Source organism: Macaca nemestrina, chromosome 2 (genome assembly GCF_043159975.1).
Source record: "Macaca nemestrina isolate mMacNem1 chromosome 2, mMacNem.hap1, whole genome shotgun sequence".
NCBI lineage: Eukaryota > Metazoa > Chordata > Mammalia > Primates > Cercopithecidae > Macaca > Macaca nemestrina.
In genome coordinates this window covers 58,897,844-58,916,716 of record NC_092126.1, presented here as the reverse complement: position 1 = coordinate 58,916,716, position 18,873 = coordinate 58,897,844, and the positions used below count along the sequence as shown (strand labels likewise).

At 40.4% G+C, this 18,873-nt stretch overlaps 1 protein-coding gene across 3 annotated transcripts in view; it reads right to left on the bottom strand.

Moving 5' to 3' along the window:
• LOC105488578 (potassium voltage-gated channel subfamily A regulatory beta subunit 1) overlaps nucleotides 1-18,873 on the bottom strand; it is a 501,524-nt gene that overhangs the window by 398,816 nt on the left and 83,835 nt on the right. Inside the window, exon 1 of one of the 3 annotated variants that reach the window (XM_011752788.3) lies at nucleotides 524-1,178. The exons of the other annotated variants lie outside the window; for them this stretch is intronic. Coding sequence (XP_011751090.1) covers nucleotides 524-765 — 242 coding nt within the window. The 5' untranslated portion in view covers nucleotides 766-1,178. Of the gene's footprint in view, nucleotides 1-523; nucleotides 1,179-18,873 lie in introns of those variants that run through there. 3 annotated transcript variants of the gene reach the window in all.

The following is an 18,873-nucleotide window of genomic DNA, read 5'->3' as shown; positions in this document are numbered from 1 at the left end:
CTACATTGATAGGGAAACAAATAAGTGCTGTCATTTCAAGGAGAACTTGAACTACTTTATTAGCTATTAGTACAGACTACATGATTCAAGTTTAGAAGAAAATAAGTCTTGAATCTCAGGGAGCATTAAAAAAAAAAATTCAACTCTTAACTTATAAATTCCCTTTCCCTTAAGAAGAATGGAGTCCCCATTCTTCATTTTGACCTGCTAAATCATCTCCCTACTCAGAGCCAAAGATACTTCTTCTGGCAGCACATGGTTAGGAGTTTCCACAGGTGAACTTGACTGTCTTTTGCGTAACCCTCTGAGGAAAGAGAAAACTCAAAGCTAAAAAAAAAAAAAAAAAAAAAAAAGTAGAAGAAGAAGAAGAAAAAAAACAAGGCAACCCAAGAAGAGGGCTCACTGCATTTTTCTTTCTTTTTCTTACAGGGTTTTGTCTTGCTACTTCAGTCCTTATTTCTTTAATAACAACCTTTGACATCAGTGCAGTGCCCCGGTTGGATGACTTTGCAATCAGCAGTACCTGTATGCCATGCCCGTCTCTGCTCTGGTGGTTTCCTGCAACGAAATTCCATGAACACGTAGAAACTTTTCCAGATATTTCTGTTCGGCTGCTCCACTGGGCCTCACAGGTTTGCAGGCTGCCTGAGGCTGAGTCTTGGTCACTGCTAGGTGCCATCTACATTTTAGAGCCGATTCACTGGATTTTGGCAGACCCAGCTTGGGGCTAGGGATGTCTGCGCAGGCAGGTTTATACAGATGCATGTTTCAAAAACCCAAGGAAGCAAAGCTAATTGCACGGTGCTTAACTTTAAGACTCACAGTATCTTGCTGTGAATACCTTGGGTTATCTGGCTTCAGTAGGTCCCTCAAAAGGATTAGCTTGTTTTCTTTAGATCTCTCTTATCATTTTTGTAGGCGAGCAGGCTCCTACGTTCCCGACAGAGCTGTTGGTTGTGTGTCTCTGCCCAGGCCTGTGCATAAAGGAGCCTTTCGGTGGCCAATCACTTTTCTCATCCCTTTAAAGTACTCTGAGTCAAACGTAAGCAACTATGTATTGGCCCTGGGGAAAAAAAATATGGGAACTTTTTCCCATGTCTTTCTATTTAGGTAAAAGGAAATATTTTGGTGGGATCTGGGCCAATCTGTTTTTATAAGGACCATAAAGCCTTAGGGATGATTCATGAGTATGTAATGAGGCTTCTCTAAATTATTACATATTTTATAATCAAATAATTTTTTATACTAGTGGCATGATTCATTTGGGTGAAAAGTCCATTAACCTCTTTCAGGTGTTGCTGTCAAATGATAGAAAAATATCAAGGGGTTGTAAAAGGCAAAGGGTCCACACAAATATGGCTAACTATTTTTTACAAATGTGAAGAGCAGTTCTGTGGTGCTAGAGCAACTGCATATCCATCAGCGAGGCAAAGCAAAACAACAGCACACAAAAACAAACGAACCATTGACTTAAACCTCATCTTTATACAAAAATCAACTCAAAATTGATCATGGATTTAAATGTAAAATGTCAAACTATAAACTTGTAGGTAAAAACAGGAGAAAATACTCAGAACCTAGAGTTAAGTGAAGAATTATTAGACTTGACACCAAAAGCACAATCCATAAAAGGAAAAACTCATAAATTAGATTTCATCAACATTAACAACTTTTGCTCTATGAAATACCACATGAAGGGGATTTTCAAAAGCAAATTACATTCTGGAAGAAAATATTTGCAAACCACATATCTGACAAAAGACTTATATCTAGAGCATACAAAGAACCCTCCAAACTCAACAATAAAAACATAAACAATCGAATTGGTAAATGGGCAAAAGATATGAACAAACATTTCACTGAAGAGAATATACAGACGGCACATAAGAACATCAAAAGATCATTAGTCATTAGAGAAATACAAATGAAAACCACAATGAGAGACCACTGCACACCTATCACAATAGCTAAAATACAAATAGTGATAACACTAAATGCTGTCAAAGATTCAGAGAAACTGGATCCCTCATAAATTGCTGGTGGGAATGTGAAATGGTTCAGCCACTCCAGAAAAGTTTCTTATAAGACTAAACATTCCAAACTTACTATAACACAGCTATCACACTGTTGGGTATTTATCCCAGAGAAATGAAAATGTATGTTCACATGAAAACTTGCACACAAATGTTTATAGCATCTTTATTTGTAATAGCCAAAATCTAGAAACAACTCAAATATTCCAGAATGGGTGAATGATTAAACTGTGGCATATTCATACTGTGAAATACCACTCAGCAAGTAAAAGGAATGAGCTATTGGTCAAAACAACAAGTTGAATAAATCTCGAGAGCCTTATGCTGAGTAGGAAAAAAAAAAAAAAGCTAATACCAAAAGGTTACATTTTGGAATCTGTATCATTCTATATATATAATATTCTTGAAATGGCAAAATTGTAGCTAGAGAGGAATAACAAATTAATAATTGCCATGGGTTAGAAAAGACAAAAGGGAAGAAGATGGCTGTGGCTATGAAAGAGTAGAGGTGGGATTCTTGTGATGGAACTGCTGTGTCTTGATTATGGTAGTGGTCACATCAATCAATACATGCAACAAAATTGCATGGAATTAAATATAAATACACAAAAATGAATGCATATAATATGGGTGAAATCTGAATAAGGGCAGGGGCTTGTATCATCATCCATTTCCTGATTGTGCTATTGGACTGTGGCTAGGCAAGATACCATCATTTGGGGACACTAGGCAAAGGATATATGGAATCTCTCTATTGCTTCTTATACCTGCATGTGAATAAACAGTTATCTCAAAATTAAAAGTTAAAAAAAAAAAGCAAAGAAACTCCTCACACATGGGTTTTTCCACCACATGATTCCAGCTGTGACTTTCCTCCAGCCATGACTCATGGACATAAACTGTTCATTCGGTCTAATAGGCTTCACACTCCCACCTCCCACCTGCCATCACATCTTACATCTTTGCTGACATGAATCTCCACACACACACACATGCTCCCTTAAAGCTCACCTCCTCTAGGAATTCTTCCCAGCCCCTGGCACACAATTATTCATTGAAATTCTACTTGCAATTCAAATCTAAAGCCCTCACTTGACACTTCTAAACTGCTTCACAAACATTTGCACACCGCTTGTGATTTCTGCCATATTTTTGTATATCCTATACCATTATTTATTTACTATTTGGAATTGCTTTTTCTACCTAAATGAATTTTTTTAGTGTTATGGACTGAATGTTTGCATTCCTCCCAAAATTCATATGTGGAAATCCTAACTTCCAGTGTGATGATATTAGGACACAGAGCCTTTTGGAGGTGAGCGAGTTGTGATCTTGGAGCCCTCAGAATGGGATTAATGCCCTTATAAGAAGAGGCCAAAGGTAGCTTGCTCTCTTTCCACCATGTAAGGACACTGGAAGGAGAGAGCAGTGGTCCTTCAACTGGGAAGAGGGCCCTTACCAAGAACCTGACCGTGCTGGCACCCTGATCTCAGACTTCAGCCTCTAGAACTCTGAGAAATTAATGTGTGTTGTTTAAGCCACTAAGTCTATGGTCACAGCCTGAACTAAGACATTTAGTTAGGAAACATTATATTACTACCACCATAAACAGAAAAACCTTATCACTTACAATAAAATAGAATGTAGTCTGTAAAAAAATGCAATCAAAATAAAGAATGTTATTACATTGCAGCTGGATATTTAGTGTCCAGATGCTTGGGATCAGAGTCTTAACTCTTTTCATCTTTTATTGACAAAGATTTAAAAGTATTAGAGAGGTTTTAAAGATAATTTAGCACAAATCTGAGATTTTCTCTTCCCTCCTTTTTAAATAATGAGAAAAGAAATAAGAGGAAATTGAAACAGCAATATACTATGTTTACAAAGTGAATCAGTTATTTAATGTCATATGAGTGGTACTTGTACCTCCTTTGGGAAACAAAGACATAATATGCTGTCCCAGAGTATGAGATACCTCTCTTGCAAGTGTACCTCTTAACTCCCCATCCAGATTATAAGGCCTTTTAGGGAAGGGACTGTACCTGATACAAGCTTGTAAACTCCAGTTATAATGATCAGAATGATGCTTTGTGCACAGTCAACATTGCATAGAGATTAACAATTTCCTTGCTTTAATTTTAAACTCCCAATAGCTACCTTTTCTCTCATAAACCTATTTCCATTTTCACCCTAGCAGCCAAAGTCCTGAGCATGAAAGAAGAAATAAGAGCTTGTAAAGAAAAGGTCAGAAAAGCTACGAAACACACACACACACACACACACACACACACACAGAGTACAATGGAGTTAGGGAGAAATTAGCATTCCCAAGTAAAGTTGCACCATTGACATCACTTATGGTAGCCACCAGTTAAATCTGACTACGTGAGCCATGAAAGTGGTTCCTCCAGGGCTGAGAACACCTGGAGGTTGAGGCAGTGGTGCCAGTGGAGGGCCAAGGAAGAAACACAGGTGAACCAGGAAAGCAGTTTCTAAAATATGGGACAGGAGCCCTCTCCCATGTGTCCCTCTCTTTTTGTCCTCCAAATTTGGAACTGGGCCCGGGAAAGGAGAAAGAAATGAGAAAGGCAGTATTTGTCTGGAACTGAAGTTTCTTTTCATAAAGTTCCAAAAGCAGGTCAATGTCATAAAAGGCCCCAGTTTAAAGGTGGAGGATAGAAACTGTATTTAATAAGAGAACTATTTATCCCTTCGGTTGTCAATACAAATTAAGATCAATTTTAAGTTCAATGTGGTAAGACTGTAAGAAATGCCTCTGAGCAGCTGAGAAGGACAGTTAATGTCTTTCTTGCTTTCCTTCTGTGTCTCAAGAACGATGATTTTCATATTCTTAAGTACTGTGCAATCACATGGTCAGCAGAGTGTAGGAAAAAACAGGGCCATGTGATGAGACAGGTGCTGCCTGCCCCGTCCTGCTGATGAGGCATGGGAGGTCCAGGACACAGAAGCCACATATAGAAGCTTCCACAGCTCTGGGTGGTGGGCAGCCTTCATCTACACCTGTTCAGGATTCATAAACTGCCCAAGTGTGACCTTGGGCAGATCTTGACCTTTCTGATCCCTTAGTTTCTTTACAGGCTCAGTCTTAGGTAATCTCTAAGATTCTTCTAGTCTACATCTGATGTTCTGTGCATCTTAAAAAGTAATTGCTCGAATCATACTATACAGGTGATGACCCTTCCTCCTGCATAACTGGCGAGACTCGGAGTCCATGAATTATTCACCAGTTATGAAAGATACCAGGCCCACGAGATTTATGTTATTCTTGGAATATAGCAAACACCTTTATAGCCTAGTTTTAAGTGTTTCTTGGCTTAGGAGGTGATTTGTTGAACACTATATCTTGGACATGTCGCAGTCATCCAAGAATCGTCCAGGTCTAAAATAAAAACTGAGGCCAGAGCTGGTGGGGCTAGAGGAGTGGGAATGCACTGCCACCGCTGGGGTGGAGAAGTATTGGGACCACCCAAGTCAATTTGGACAAGGGACACCAGACTACAGTCCAGAGCATATTTTTCTATTCTGATTATTTACAGGAACTTCGTCTTTCTGCTCTTGTTCACGTATTTGCTCACTAGCGCTCTGCAGGTGATGCCGTGAGATGTCTGCCTTCTTCTCACTGGGAACCTTCTAAAGGGATTTCTCCTCCTGTCACTGCCATCTTCTCTTCACCTTTGCCAGAGCTACCTTGGGGTCTAGCTGTATGTGGTGAGACTACAGCTAAGTACAGTATGTGTGTGTTGTGTTAAAAAAACACAATGCATAAAACATTGCCTTTGCCCTCAAGGAGCTCTCAGTGGAGGAGAGGAGAGAAACCAGTAAAGATTACAAAGTGATGTGATATGAGCAAAGATAGAGGCAATCGCTAAGGCTGAACCCAGTCTGGGAAAAGAGCAGAGGATCAGAGAAGATACCCTGAGACAACATCAGCAGGAAAGGTAAAGGGTGGGAGGAGTGGAGGGAGTTCTTCCAGAAATTTGCAATCCAGGCCAGGCACAGTAGCTCATGCCTGCAATCCCAGCACTTTGGGAGGCCAAGGTGGGTGGATCATCTGAGGTCAGCAGTTCGAGACCAATCTGGCCAATATGGCGAAACCTCGTCTCTACTAAAAATACAAAAAAAAAAAAAAAAAATCAGCCAGATGTGGCAGCGGGTGCCTATAATCCCAGCTACTCGGAAGGCTGAGGCAGGAGTATTGCTTGAACCCGGGGGGCAGAGGTTGCGGTGAGATCCCGCAAGTGCACTCCAGCCTGGGTGACAGAGCGAAACTCTGTCTCAAAAATAAAGAAGAAGAAGAAGTTTGCAGTCCATCAAGAAATCTAATGTTAAATGTCTCTATCATGCATTAGTGCTTTTCTAGACAATCCCTCACATCTCCTATTAGTCTAGATTTTCTCAGCAAATACAACACAACAGTCCTGGTAGGATAGGGGAGGGGTTGCATGTTACAGTGCATGGGAGTACAGCACATGACTAATGGAGGGCCTCTATGGAGCCAGTCTTAGCTTCTTCTCCCTGGCATCCAAAGGCAGCATCTTCAGTCTCACCTGATTCCTCTTCCTTATCCTTACTGCTTATCTATTGTATACTCCCGCATTACAGCATAAAAACAACCCCTCCCCAATGTATGATACATACACATTATAACCTTGCTTTAGAAAAAATTAGTAGGAGTGAGAGGATAGAAAAAATAATTATTTGGTACTAGGCTTAGTACCTAGATCATGAAATAATCTGTACAACAAACCTGTTACACAAGGTTACCCATGTAACAAACCTTTGCATGTACCCCCAAACCAAAAATGAAAGTTAAAAAAAAAGAAAGAAAGAAAAAAGAGTGAGCACACTTATTGGTGACTAGGTCTATAGATCTCTATCTTGGTCATAGAGGGTTTGTGGGCAAGACTGGTCCTTGATATTTAACTACTATTCTGCATTGATCCCACGGTCCTCAACTAGAAAGCATCTTTGAGTAGAGCTCTGGCATTTGTAGCAAAAACTTCCTCACCTTCTTTGGGTATGATGACCCTCTTGCTCTTTATTCAAAAGTTCCCAAAAGATGCCAAAATGTAGCCTTAGTCTAAAGCTAAAGGAAGGGAAATGGTCCATGGGGCCCAGATGTGCAAAAGTGCACAATGTGGCCAGAAATACCTCAAAACGTGGCAGTTAGAAGCAATGACTACTTTGGAGGAGAGGTAGGTGAGCAGTGTGGAAAGGATGGGAGATGAGGCCTCAGTCACATTATTTAGGCTCTAGGCTCTCTTTTTCAGTAATGTTGAGCCATGGAAGGTTTGAGAGTATGATAGTATGTGGTCTCATGCTGTTAAGTCAACACTGAAGTAATGCTTCCAGGGTGCTGAGATCACCTTCTCCCTTATCCCAGTCTGCATTGGCCTGGCTTAGGGGAATTTCCGCAGAGAGAGTAGAGTACAGTAGAAAAAGCACAGGCTATGAAGTTAGGAAGACTTGGGTTCAAATCTTGCCACTACAGCCCACCAGTGGGCACTTTCTGAGTCGCAGTTTCTTCCCCTGGAAACTACAGTTCATCATATTACCTAATAGGGTTGTTGTGAAAATTATAAGAAATATTGTATTTGATGTAACTAGTACAGAATAAATGGCTCAATAAATGGTGATTATTATTATAATACCTGCAATGCTGTCAGTGTCTAAGGGTTACCACAGACACTGCACAACTCCAAGGACTGCCATCCAAATTTTAACATACGTGGATCGTGCCCCTCTAGTGTTGTACAGTGCACAGCACACACAGTTATACGTGGGAGACTTAGACTTCTAACAAGCAATAATTTTCAGAGGACTTCAATGCTATGGGCTGCATGACTATACAATGGTTGGGAATGGCTTTCTCCCTTGCTAAAGAGAAATGAGAGGTTATCTGAATAATGCTTATTTGTTCTTCATCTAGCAAGAAATACCTCCATCACTCCTTAAGTGCCTACTCAGAAAGCAGTTTTGAAAGTTGCAAAGAAGTCCACATATTTTGTCACTGGTGCCACATGCTCTGCCATGGGGCTCATCTATCTTCTTCGACACGTTATTTCTATGGGGTCTGGAACTTGTCTGTGACAAGGCTTTGGAGGCTGGGGTGCAGAATGGCACCATGAAAAGTAATTCTCAGCTACAAAAGCAAGCCTAAAATTTTATCTTTTCAGTTTTGTGATATCATGCACTAAGAAGTCTCACTGGAATCACTCCATCCAAAGCAATCTCTCTCTTCATCTTCTAGGCACTTACGATTAATCTAAAACATCTAGGAGTCTAACTAGAGCTAGAGGAACTCTGAAAAATAAACTGATTTAATTATCTTGTTTTACAAATAAGGTAATAGACATCCAGGTAAATTGGCACTATTAAGCAGTCATTATTGTAAGGACTGGAATAAAGTGCAAGTTCCCAGGAGCAGGGGCTTAGTGGATAAGGACTTAAATCCTTGCCTGCCAGCCTAATGCTTGTGTGATTTGAATACTCTCTGAGTTAATTAGCTTTCTCTGGGGAAAAAAATGGGGAAAACAAAAGCTAAACCAGGCTGGGTGCGATGATGCATTCTTGTAATCCCAGCACTTTGAGAGGCCAAGCTAGGAGGATCGCTTGAGGTCAGGAGTTCGAGATCAGCCTGGTCAAAATGGTGAAACTCCATCTCTACTAAAAAAAAAAAAAAAAAAAAAAAATTAGCTGGGTGTGGGGGCAGGAGCCTGTAATTCCAGCTACTTGGGAGGCTGAGGCATGAGAATCGCTTGAACCCAGGAAGCAGAGATTGCAGTGAGGTGAGATTATGCCACTGCATTCCAGCCTGGGCTGCAGAGTGAGACTCCGTCGTGAAGAAAAAAAAAGAAAATGAAAAGAGAAAACTAAATCAGTTTATATATTTTGAAGTCCCAAATATACCATCCTGCCTCTTGAAGTGTCATGTCACTGTATAATAATTGTACATGTTTAATCACCAAAGTTCCAAGGCAAAACTGTTGAAAAAACAATCCACTGAAAAGCCCTCTGTGTGTCTCTGCTACAGAAGACAAATGAATAGTTTCACTTTGTTTACTCTATTTGTGCTAGAATGTTTTCTTTGGCTGAGAAATTTATAAAATGTAGACTACAAGCATCCCATCAACATTTTGAAATATTGTGTTCTACATGGTTTGCTTTTATAAAATCTCTATGGTTTATTCCAAGATAAACATAAACTTGAAGTAATTTCAGCATTTGACATTTTCCCAAACAGATTCAAATGTTAGTTCAAATAGAGTAACCACTGAATTTTTAGACATCACCTTTTTTAGAAACCTTGCCAGATAAAACACAACCAAGAATGCATGAATGAACATATAAGATATCCCAAAGCCCATATTTCAAACCTCCTGGTTGATTACCTCAATTCACAAACCATGTATTCTTTCTTGGACATAATTTGAGCAAGACTGGATTTCTTATTTCCCATCCCTCCCTAAAGTAACGATAGCAAATCATATTAAAAAGAACTATTAAAGGCAGGCATCCTGACAGCAGCAAGTAAAGCTTACAGCAAGGTAAGGATACAGAAAAAATAATAGAGGAAGAAAAAACTCAGAAGCCAAAATTTAAAACTAAAATAGCAAAATGAGGCCTCCAATTTTCAAGACAGATAGCTCCATATGCTTTAATAGCCCCTGAGGATATTTTAACATAGCACAATAGCCGACATTTATTAAGATAAATGAGAGTTGTCAAGTCATTTCTTCAGGTTTAGAAAGTTAAAATAAAGCCTTGACACTTAAATTAGAAAGTTTCAGGTATTAGAAAAAATCACTTGGGTGAAAGTTTTCATTCTCTGACAATGTCAGATGAATGAGGCTTAATTGGGAATATTTCCTGCATTTAGAAATGTTATCAGGCCCATTCTCATAACTTTTTTTCCCATTAATAGCAATTTGGTGGCTTAGCCAAAAAAAAAAAGAAAGAAAGTCAACCAATTTGTTTTCAAGCTGCCGATTACATGTTTCTTTCCCTCGGCCGTTTCTTACCTGCCTCCTCATTGGTTTGCACTCCCACAAACCCCCATGCGTTCTCGTATAAATCTAGTTGAAATGCGCATCTTAAGTGTATTTTTTCCTGATGCTTCTCTTCCCTGTCTCCTTGCCTCCTGGTGTAACTAATCACACCTTTACCTGAATTTTATAGCAGTTCCTTCACACTTCTAAGATCACACCAAAAAACTTTACTGTTGTGTTGTCTTCCCTGAACAGATCCCAGGATCATTCAGGGCAAGAAGCCCTGACTCTGCATCCCTGTATCCCCAGAACTGGAACATGGTAGATGCTCCAGCTTCCTGAATAACTTCTGTTTAATTTTCTAGTTTGATTGTTAGAAACTATTTCGATGTTACATATATGGTAATGAAAGAATGTCCTTAAATGTAAGTATATTTTTTCCTTTTTAAAAAACTAATTCTGAATGTTAACTTCATTGAAAATTCATTTAACTGAAAATACTTTTAAAACACATTCAGTACTTCTTTTGGATAAATGACCATCTGGAATGTAAAATATTGCAAACAGATTTAAGCATTTAATATTTTGCTCAACAGCAACTGGTGTTTGGATAGTCACATCGTTCAAATTACTAAGCTTGGAGACAGAAAGAGCTGACCTTTCTAACACATCCCACTTGTAGAATTGTTTGTGCTGACTCTCACCTCCTTAATCCCAGAGGTAATTAAATAATTCAACAGCCCTTTGGACAGCTTGTTTCATACTTAATGTCCATTGCTGTAATCAAATTAAATATAAAGATTAAGCTACGAAATGTACCTTAGGCTTTGTTTTTTTAAGGAAATTGTTCACATGGGAGATATTTGTAATAAAAAGTCTCTTGTACACAAACCATATTTTCTTAACCTATTATTCTCCAAATTCCTCATTAATTCTGCACAAAAATGTATATATACCTTGATTGAGGATAGTGATTCAGAGAAGAATGCCAGAATATCATTGAGGATATGCAATTTTATTTAACAACATTATATTCAAAACCACGCTGTCTCCTGCTTCTGGGAGCAAAGTGATTATCTTGTCTGTTGTTATGAATCCTGGAAGTACATTACGGAAAAACCTGTGTAATGATTATATTGTTTAAATGAACACAGTGTTGTAGAAGCTCCTCTTTAAAACATGCACTTTATCTGTTCTGAAATAACAGACTGAATTAGTGAGCTCTCCTAACTCTCCACAAGCGCTCCCTGAGCCTTGTTTCCATGTGCCTGATCCTGCCTCCTGAGACATCAGACCATGTCTGTAGCACCAGAGTCTGTGGCTGTTACCATGGAAAGGGATGGCCTTGCAGCAACTCCATCTCACAATGGAATGGAGGAGGAATAAAACATGAGCTGCCGAGAGCCTCATCCAGTCATAAGTGAGTCTCAGGGCAATGAGGAAAACTCTGACAGGTTCAAAATGAGAGCTGATGCTCATAGACTGACATAAGGAAGGCTGCTTACCATCAGTGTTCCACTGCCAGGTGGATATCAGATGACCATCTACAGGTCTCTGAAGTGTCATCGGCCTTCTCAGTGAAACAGGAAAGTTGAGATCCAAACAAAGAAGCCAGAAGAGATTGACCTACCATGTGGCTCAGGAAAGGTCAGGTCAAGGGGTCCAGTTTGAACAAGGGGAGTAACATTGAAAGTAAAGGAATGCCTTGGTCTCTCCATGTTATGGAAAATAGCCAAACTCTACCTTAGAAGCTCCGTAACCCTGTTTCAAACACAGCTCTGTGGCAGAAATGGACCTGGGATTCACCATGCCCACTTCTCTTCCTTCCAAGGCATACATTTATAACTACAGTTCCCAGCCTCCCTTGCAGTTGAATGTGGTCATGTGGCTGAATTTCAGTCAACGTTGCCTCTGCCTGCAGGTACCACTTACAGGCCTGGCCCACAACATGGGCCCTCCACCTACTCCTTCCATACTCCTCTCTTGATCCATGTCAATGCTCAACTATGGGCCAGCTTAGAAAACAAAAGATGAAGATGATAGACTTTTCATCAGCCCAAGACCCACCTGACTGGACCCTTCCCACCCCTGATTGGACCTACATAAGTAAGAAACAAACTTTCTCTTTTTTGAAACAAGGTGTCACTGTGCTGTCCAGGCTGGTCTCAAACTCCTGGTCTCAAGTAATCCTCCCGTATCTGCTTCCTGAGTAGCTAGGACTACCATTGTGAGCCACCACTGTACCCAGCTTGAAATAAACTTTCTGATTTCAAGGTATTGAGGTTTCAGGATTTTGCAGCTCGGGTTACCTTTAATAAAAACAATGCATTTTATTTTGTAGAAGGCATTCACCTACAACCTATCCACAATAAGCATTTGGGAGCCGTTCCTGGATTGGAAACCAGAGCCAGATATCTGGCGGGAAGCCTAGTTTAATTTTTTGGAGACTGAAGAAATATTTGGCAAGTTTCTGTTTGAAATTAGGTCACAATGTGTGTACCAATGCACAAAAAGTTCCTAATTTCTCTTGCCATGGAATGGAGGTATTTCTCTAAAACTGACACCTGATGACATTTCACATACCTGGGGAGGCTGTTGGGGAAAGCTGTGTTTCAACTGCCATCTCCAAAGAAATATGAGTAAGTGCTCCTCAAAACTGTGTTGTTTCCTCCTCCCATGCAGCAAAAACACACAATAGAATGGCAAAAATCCCTGGCAGGAAATTAGCACATGCCATTCAGTGACAACCACAGTCTACAATTTGAAAGACCCGGGCAGCTATTGCTGTCTAGCTCTCAGAGCTAGGATGAGAAGGAGGTGGCCAAAGACTGACTTAAACTCAAATTCTGAAATTGAATTAAATTTATCTTATAAGGGATGCCACTTGGGTGCCTCCTCAGGCCTCTGCACTTACACAGATCTTTCGATGGAAACAGCTCCTGTGGGAGAAAAGCCTGAGGAAATATAAAAATCCATAGTTCACCCTATGACACAACACTTTGCTATCCACCCAAGTGACTTTCCAACGTTTCAGCCTCCCAGCCTTTTGATAGACAGGTGCAGGGCAAGAAGCAAAGACTTCAAATGGGAGGGGAAGACATGACTGCCACATCTTGAGTTACAGAACCTTATGGTGTGGTAGAAAGTGAAGGTGAAAAGTGAAATTACTAAAGTGGCATCTTTGTAGTGATCTATAATCAACCCAAACGAGGGGGGAGACATTCTGTTGAGCTAAGATGTGCATCTGCAGTCTGCAGCCTGATTCTCCAGATTCAAGTACTGGCTTTAACACATACTTAACCAGCTAACGTTGGGCAGGATCATTTTTAAGGCTCAATTTCCTTCCACAAAGTGGAGATCATAAAAATAGGCATCACATGCACATGGATCACTGGGAAGGAATCAATGGAATATCTAAAGAACGTGCTAGCTATATAATAAATAATCAATAAACAGTTGTTGATATTAGGAAAAGAAGAGAGATGTCATGGACTTTGGTCAGCTCACCCAGGAAGGCTTGTTTAAGGTCAAGGAATGAAGCATGGCTGTATCTACCCCTATGTTTACTAGAAAAACAGATTAGGGGTGACCACGCTCTTAAGCCGTGTTCTAAGCTGACTTAGAGCCCATGTCCAGTGCAGAAGGTAATAAAAATAATAACGAACGCATAGATGGTGGTTTATAACATACAGAGTATTTTCACATATACTTTGGATCTAATCTTTAAAATCCTAGAAGATGGATAACATAGATGTTTTCATTTCTACCATATAGATGACAAAATCAAGGCTTGGAGAGGAGAGGTGTTTTGCTAAAATCCACACAACCTGCCAGAAACAGAGCTAGGATTTAAATCTAGGCCTTTCTATTCCAGAGACAAGAGATGGATCCACTGTGCATGGAGAGAGGAAATGTGAGACAGACAAGGTGTTTGATCCATGTTAATCAGAAAAGATTTTAAACCAGGGTATGAATGAAAATCTTAGAAGAACAAGGTTCTAACTGAAGCAAGGAGGGAAGCAGCATGTCAAGACCATTTGCTAAGGCTTGGAGAATTTTCCCAAGCTTAAGAACTCATAGAGGGACTCTTAGCTAAAGGAAGATCAGGGAGGCAAAATAACAGAGGGCCTGATGGCACTTCAAAGGGAAATAGCAATTATGGCTTTTGCTGAAGGCCCCTTCCTATGCACTCAGCACTATGCTAAAACTTTTATGGATATTATCTCATTTAATCTTCTCAACTCTACGAATATGTAACCCTGCTATTCTGATTTTACTGGTGAGAAGACTGAGGTTCCAGGTCACATAGATTGTAAGGGGTTGAATTTAGACCTAAGTCAGTCTGACATCAGAATTTATATTAATGTGTCCCCAGTTTATATATCCATGGCGACTTACAGAGGATGCAAGAGGCACAACGTCTCTAACTGGCTAATACCACAACTGCACAACAACGTGAAAAGTAAATGTGAAAACTTAATAAGCCAAGCTGTATAAAATACAACTAAGCTGTATAGCTAAGGCTAAATTTAAACTCATGGTATGATATCACCACACCCCAGAGAAGCAGAGTATTCAGTACATAGAGACAGAACTAGAAAGGTTGACCTTGGATATGGAGTAGAATAACAAAGGCTCAAAGAGATAACCTGGAACATACTTGAGCATATTCAGCAGGGAGGTAGCTCAAGGAATATTTCATCCCCTTAATGGGAAAAGAAGAAAAAAAATCAAAAATTGACAGAAAATGAATAGGCAGAACCACACTCTCCTTCACTGAAGGATATGGGTTGTAACAAGACTATGAGGTTATTGTATGGATTAAACAGAATGACTATAAAAAGCCCCTGGAAGACAGCATGATGCTTTATAAATGTTTAATAATTATGAAGGAGATGAAAGAAATAGTCCTTTGTGTATTATCTTGAGGATTTTTGTCAGATCTGAATTCCACCACTACTCATTGTTAGTGAATGTTTTCCTATAAATTGCCTCATGTATTTTAAAACTTATCCTTGTGCCCTGCTATAATAGCCATGAATTCATAGATTTTAGGTGTATGTTATACATTTCTTCCTAATAGTCATGAAAATGAATTATCAACCCATTGAAAGATTTAATTTCCACATGCCCCCAAAAATCATCTCTGGCACAATTAGAGTGCCATAGTTTGGGAAACATTGAAAGCATGTAAAGAAGCCAGACAAGGAACCAGGAGACCTGGGATCTGGCCCTAGATGATCATGCATGTCACCTTTATGAGGTAAATTGCCTCACAGGAAAGTAGGAGAACACCGGCTCTACGTTGTGTGAAGGCAAATGAGATAATGCACAAGAAGACATTTCATAAACAAGGATACTACAAATTGTGGGTATTTGTGTTACTCTGTCTCCTTCTACTAAAGAACACTTTTTTAAAAATTAAACATCTGTCAGTAATCAACCAATCACTAAAATAACACACTCTGAAAATCAAAGAGAAGTTTTCCTTTCAGAGATACTTCAATTGCACTGTCTCTATAAACAACACAGTGTGCCCCTTTGGTCAGGTTTATGTCATTATACCCCGCAGGCTCAAAGCTGGACAAAGCTCAAGGGATCATCTCGTCTAGTCTCATTATTTTACAGAGGAGGCACTGAGTTCCGGAGAACTTTGAAAACCTTACTTTGACCACACTACAAAATGGGATTTGAATCATGACTCCCGGCCCCCTCAACCGATTTTCCTACTGTTACATGAGCCCATTCCCTGGAATGGCAGAGAGATCTCAGAGAAAGAGGACCCGGAGCTTACGCTCTATCTAATTTATCAATGGCCAGTTAGGAAAGAACCCTATGGGCAAGTCAGAAGACCAAGATAGAGGCACTGCCTTCTAGGTGTCCACAGTCATTCAGAAGAAACCAGGCGCGCGCGCGCACACACACACACACGCTAAACGAAGATTTAGATTTCCTTTAGTTTGGCTCAGTTTTGTCAAGATAACCAAAAAAGCAGTCACAGGGTTGCAGACTGAACAAACCCCTGTGCATTTGGCTGCTCCTGTGAAGTGATATGCCTGTCCAGGGATGTCCACTTCCAACTCATCACCCTGGTGGTGCAGTTACACAGGGTAATGGCAGCCTCATGCCCAAGTCAAAGGACATCATCACCATCTTTAGTGACCATGGCAACTCCAACACTCCCCAGAGGCTGCTGCTGGGACACTGTAACTTTCTCTGGCTACCTAAATCCTGTCCTGTTGATGTTCACCCTTCCACTCCTAGCCCAATCATTCAGTGGTCCAAGATTTTCTCTAACATGCAAAACAACAGAATGATGAGCTAGGAGGCAATCTTTCTAGCATATAACTAAAATCACAGTAAACTACATAAAAATGTCCTCATATTCCAATATCTCTGAAAAAATACTTCTATGTGACTGCTCATACAAATATGACATGAATTACAGCCTTAGAGAGAATGTGTCTGCTCTAAGAAATAGATATCTTTTAGAAAAGGAAGAGCTTTCTCTTCAACAACAACAAAAAATGAATTAATAGCCTTTTCTAGGAAAAAAAATATTGGTTTGAATAATTTAGAGTTATTCCATTGTAGCTCACTTCCATCCTTCCATACTCCATCCCAGATACCATCTTACTGATGCTGTCCACTATGTTCCAGGAATGTGGAAAAGGAGGAAAGTGGCAGAGAGGAGCACCAAAATTGGTTGAGTGTCTAATCTACACCAGATGATTTACATCATTTCATGGGATCCTTACAGCAGTCTTATGAGCTAGATATTTTTATGCCCATTTACAGAATCAGTGTGAGCACACTCCAGAAACGAGAGGCATCCCTAGTTTTGGCATCTCCAATAACAGTCTCATGATAATAGCAAGGGCATAGATCATGCGTCAGGAATGATGTTAAGACCTTTGTATAATATCATATTTACTACTGTATGTGCCCACTGCTGTTCTGTGAGCTTTACTTACTTAAGTCATTTGAGCTCCTATAACAACCCTAAGGTATTACTGCCATCATTACCCACTTGTTATAGCTGAGAAGACTAAATCACATAGCTGGTAAGTGGTAGAGCCAGGGCTTGAACCCAGAAGCTTAGCTCCAGGATCTGTGGCCTCAACCAAAACCAACTGCTTCTCTCAGGCAAGGGGCTTACCCAGAGCCTCCAGGCTAGTAAGTGGTACTGCTGAGATGCAGTCTGCTGGCCACCAGACTCCAGAGCTTCATTTTCATCACCAGGCCCAACTACACTTCACTTTGCCAAAGCTAATACCTGCATTTGATACCCAAGAGGCTCCCCCTCCTTGGGGATCTGAGGACGATTTTGCTCTATTCTTTGCATTACACACATTCTCTCTCCCCTGGACTCCTCCCCTCTGCCTAAAAACATCCACAGATCAGCTTTCTCCTACAAATTTCCCCCCAGACTCTACTACAGACTTCAACCATCATCCTCTCTCCTCCTCGGCATTGCCTCTTCTTGAGACTGGCCTGCACATACTGCCTGTCCTCTATGCCTCCCCTCTACCCAACTCCCCAGTCTCCAAAGTAGTCAAATGGCCTCCTCTCCTCCTGTTCTCCTGGCCACACTCCCAGATCCAGCCTGCAAGAAACTTTGAAGGATGCTGTCAGTAGCCTCGTGAACAGAAGCAGCTCTCTATCTTCACTTCCTGCCCCCTTTATCTGCACCTCTGCTCACTCTTCCCTATGCATGGATTGCCTTCCCCTCCCCATCTCCTCCTGCTCAAATCCTGCACATCTTCCAAGTCCATATCCAATTACTCCTAGGCCGCAAGCAACTAGAATCTTTTCAAATTTCATCTTTGTGTCACCTACAAGGCCTTGTACAAACAAGAATCTCAATCAATGGCTGTCGAATGTTTACTCACTGACCTCCAGCTTGATTCTTAACAAGAATATCTTCTTGCATAAACTTCTTGCATCAATTCAGATTCTTTCATAAACTCAGCCAAAGGCTTCTAAGCTCTTGGATCTCCTGCTGCCTGTTGGCAGGAACCAAGTCTACCAAACTCACCTGGAAAACTAACTGCCTTTTCTCACACAGAACCACATCTGGCCTTCTAGAAGCAAGTGTGAGTAAACACTTTCTTGGAAGTCAAGCAGTTTTGAGAGCAGAGAGAGAAAATATTAGGAGCGAGTCTCAGTATAACTACTGTCCTAGATAATAAGAAACATTCATTAAGGTGGTAAAAATCAGTATTAAAATGCTATAGCTAAATTTTCACTCACATGTCACTTTGCCCTATTAAATGTTCCTAGTAACTCTAATTTAATAGGTTCAGTCAACTATCATTTGAAATGTGAATACAGATAGTGTTTAAAAGCTCTTTGTATACTATTTCCAAATCACTTTTCCTCAGCAGGATGGTATCCTACGAATCCTTAAAAAGCTTTTGGTGAGGACACACAAAGGTCTCTTATAAAATATTAATTGAGCACAGCAGGATGCTAGGTGCTCTTGGTGCTAGGTGAAGTATACACTTTTGTTGGGGATTTTTGGAATCATCCATCCTTAATTTTCTTCATAGGGTTTAAATGCACCATGTACAGTATGGGTTATATCTCAAGCCCTATTTTACAGAGTGTGAAAACAAAGCACATTACTCTTTCAAATCACTGCACATTATCTCATTTAAGTTTTGCAACAGTTTTTTTTTTTTTTCCCCAGATGGAGTCTTGCTCTGTTGCCCAGGCTGGAGTACAGTGGAGCAATCTCGGTTCACTGCAACCTCTGCCTGCGGGGTTCAAGCAATTCTTCTGCCTCAGCCTCCTGAACATCTGGGACCTCAGGCATCAACCACCACACC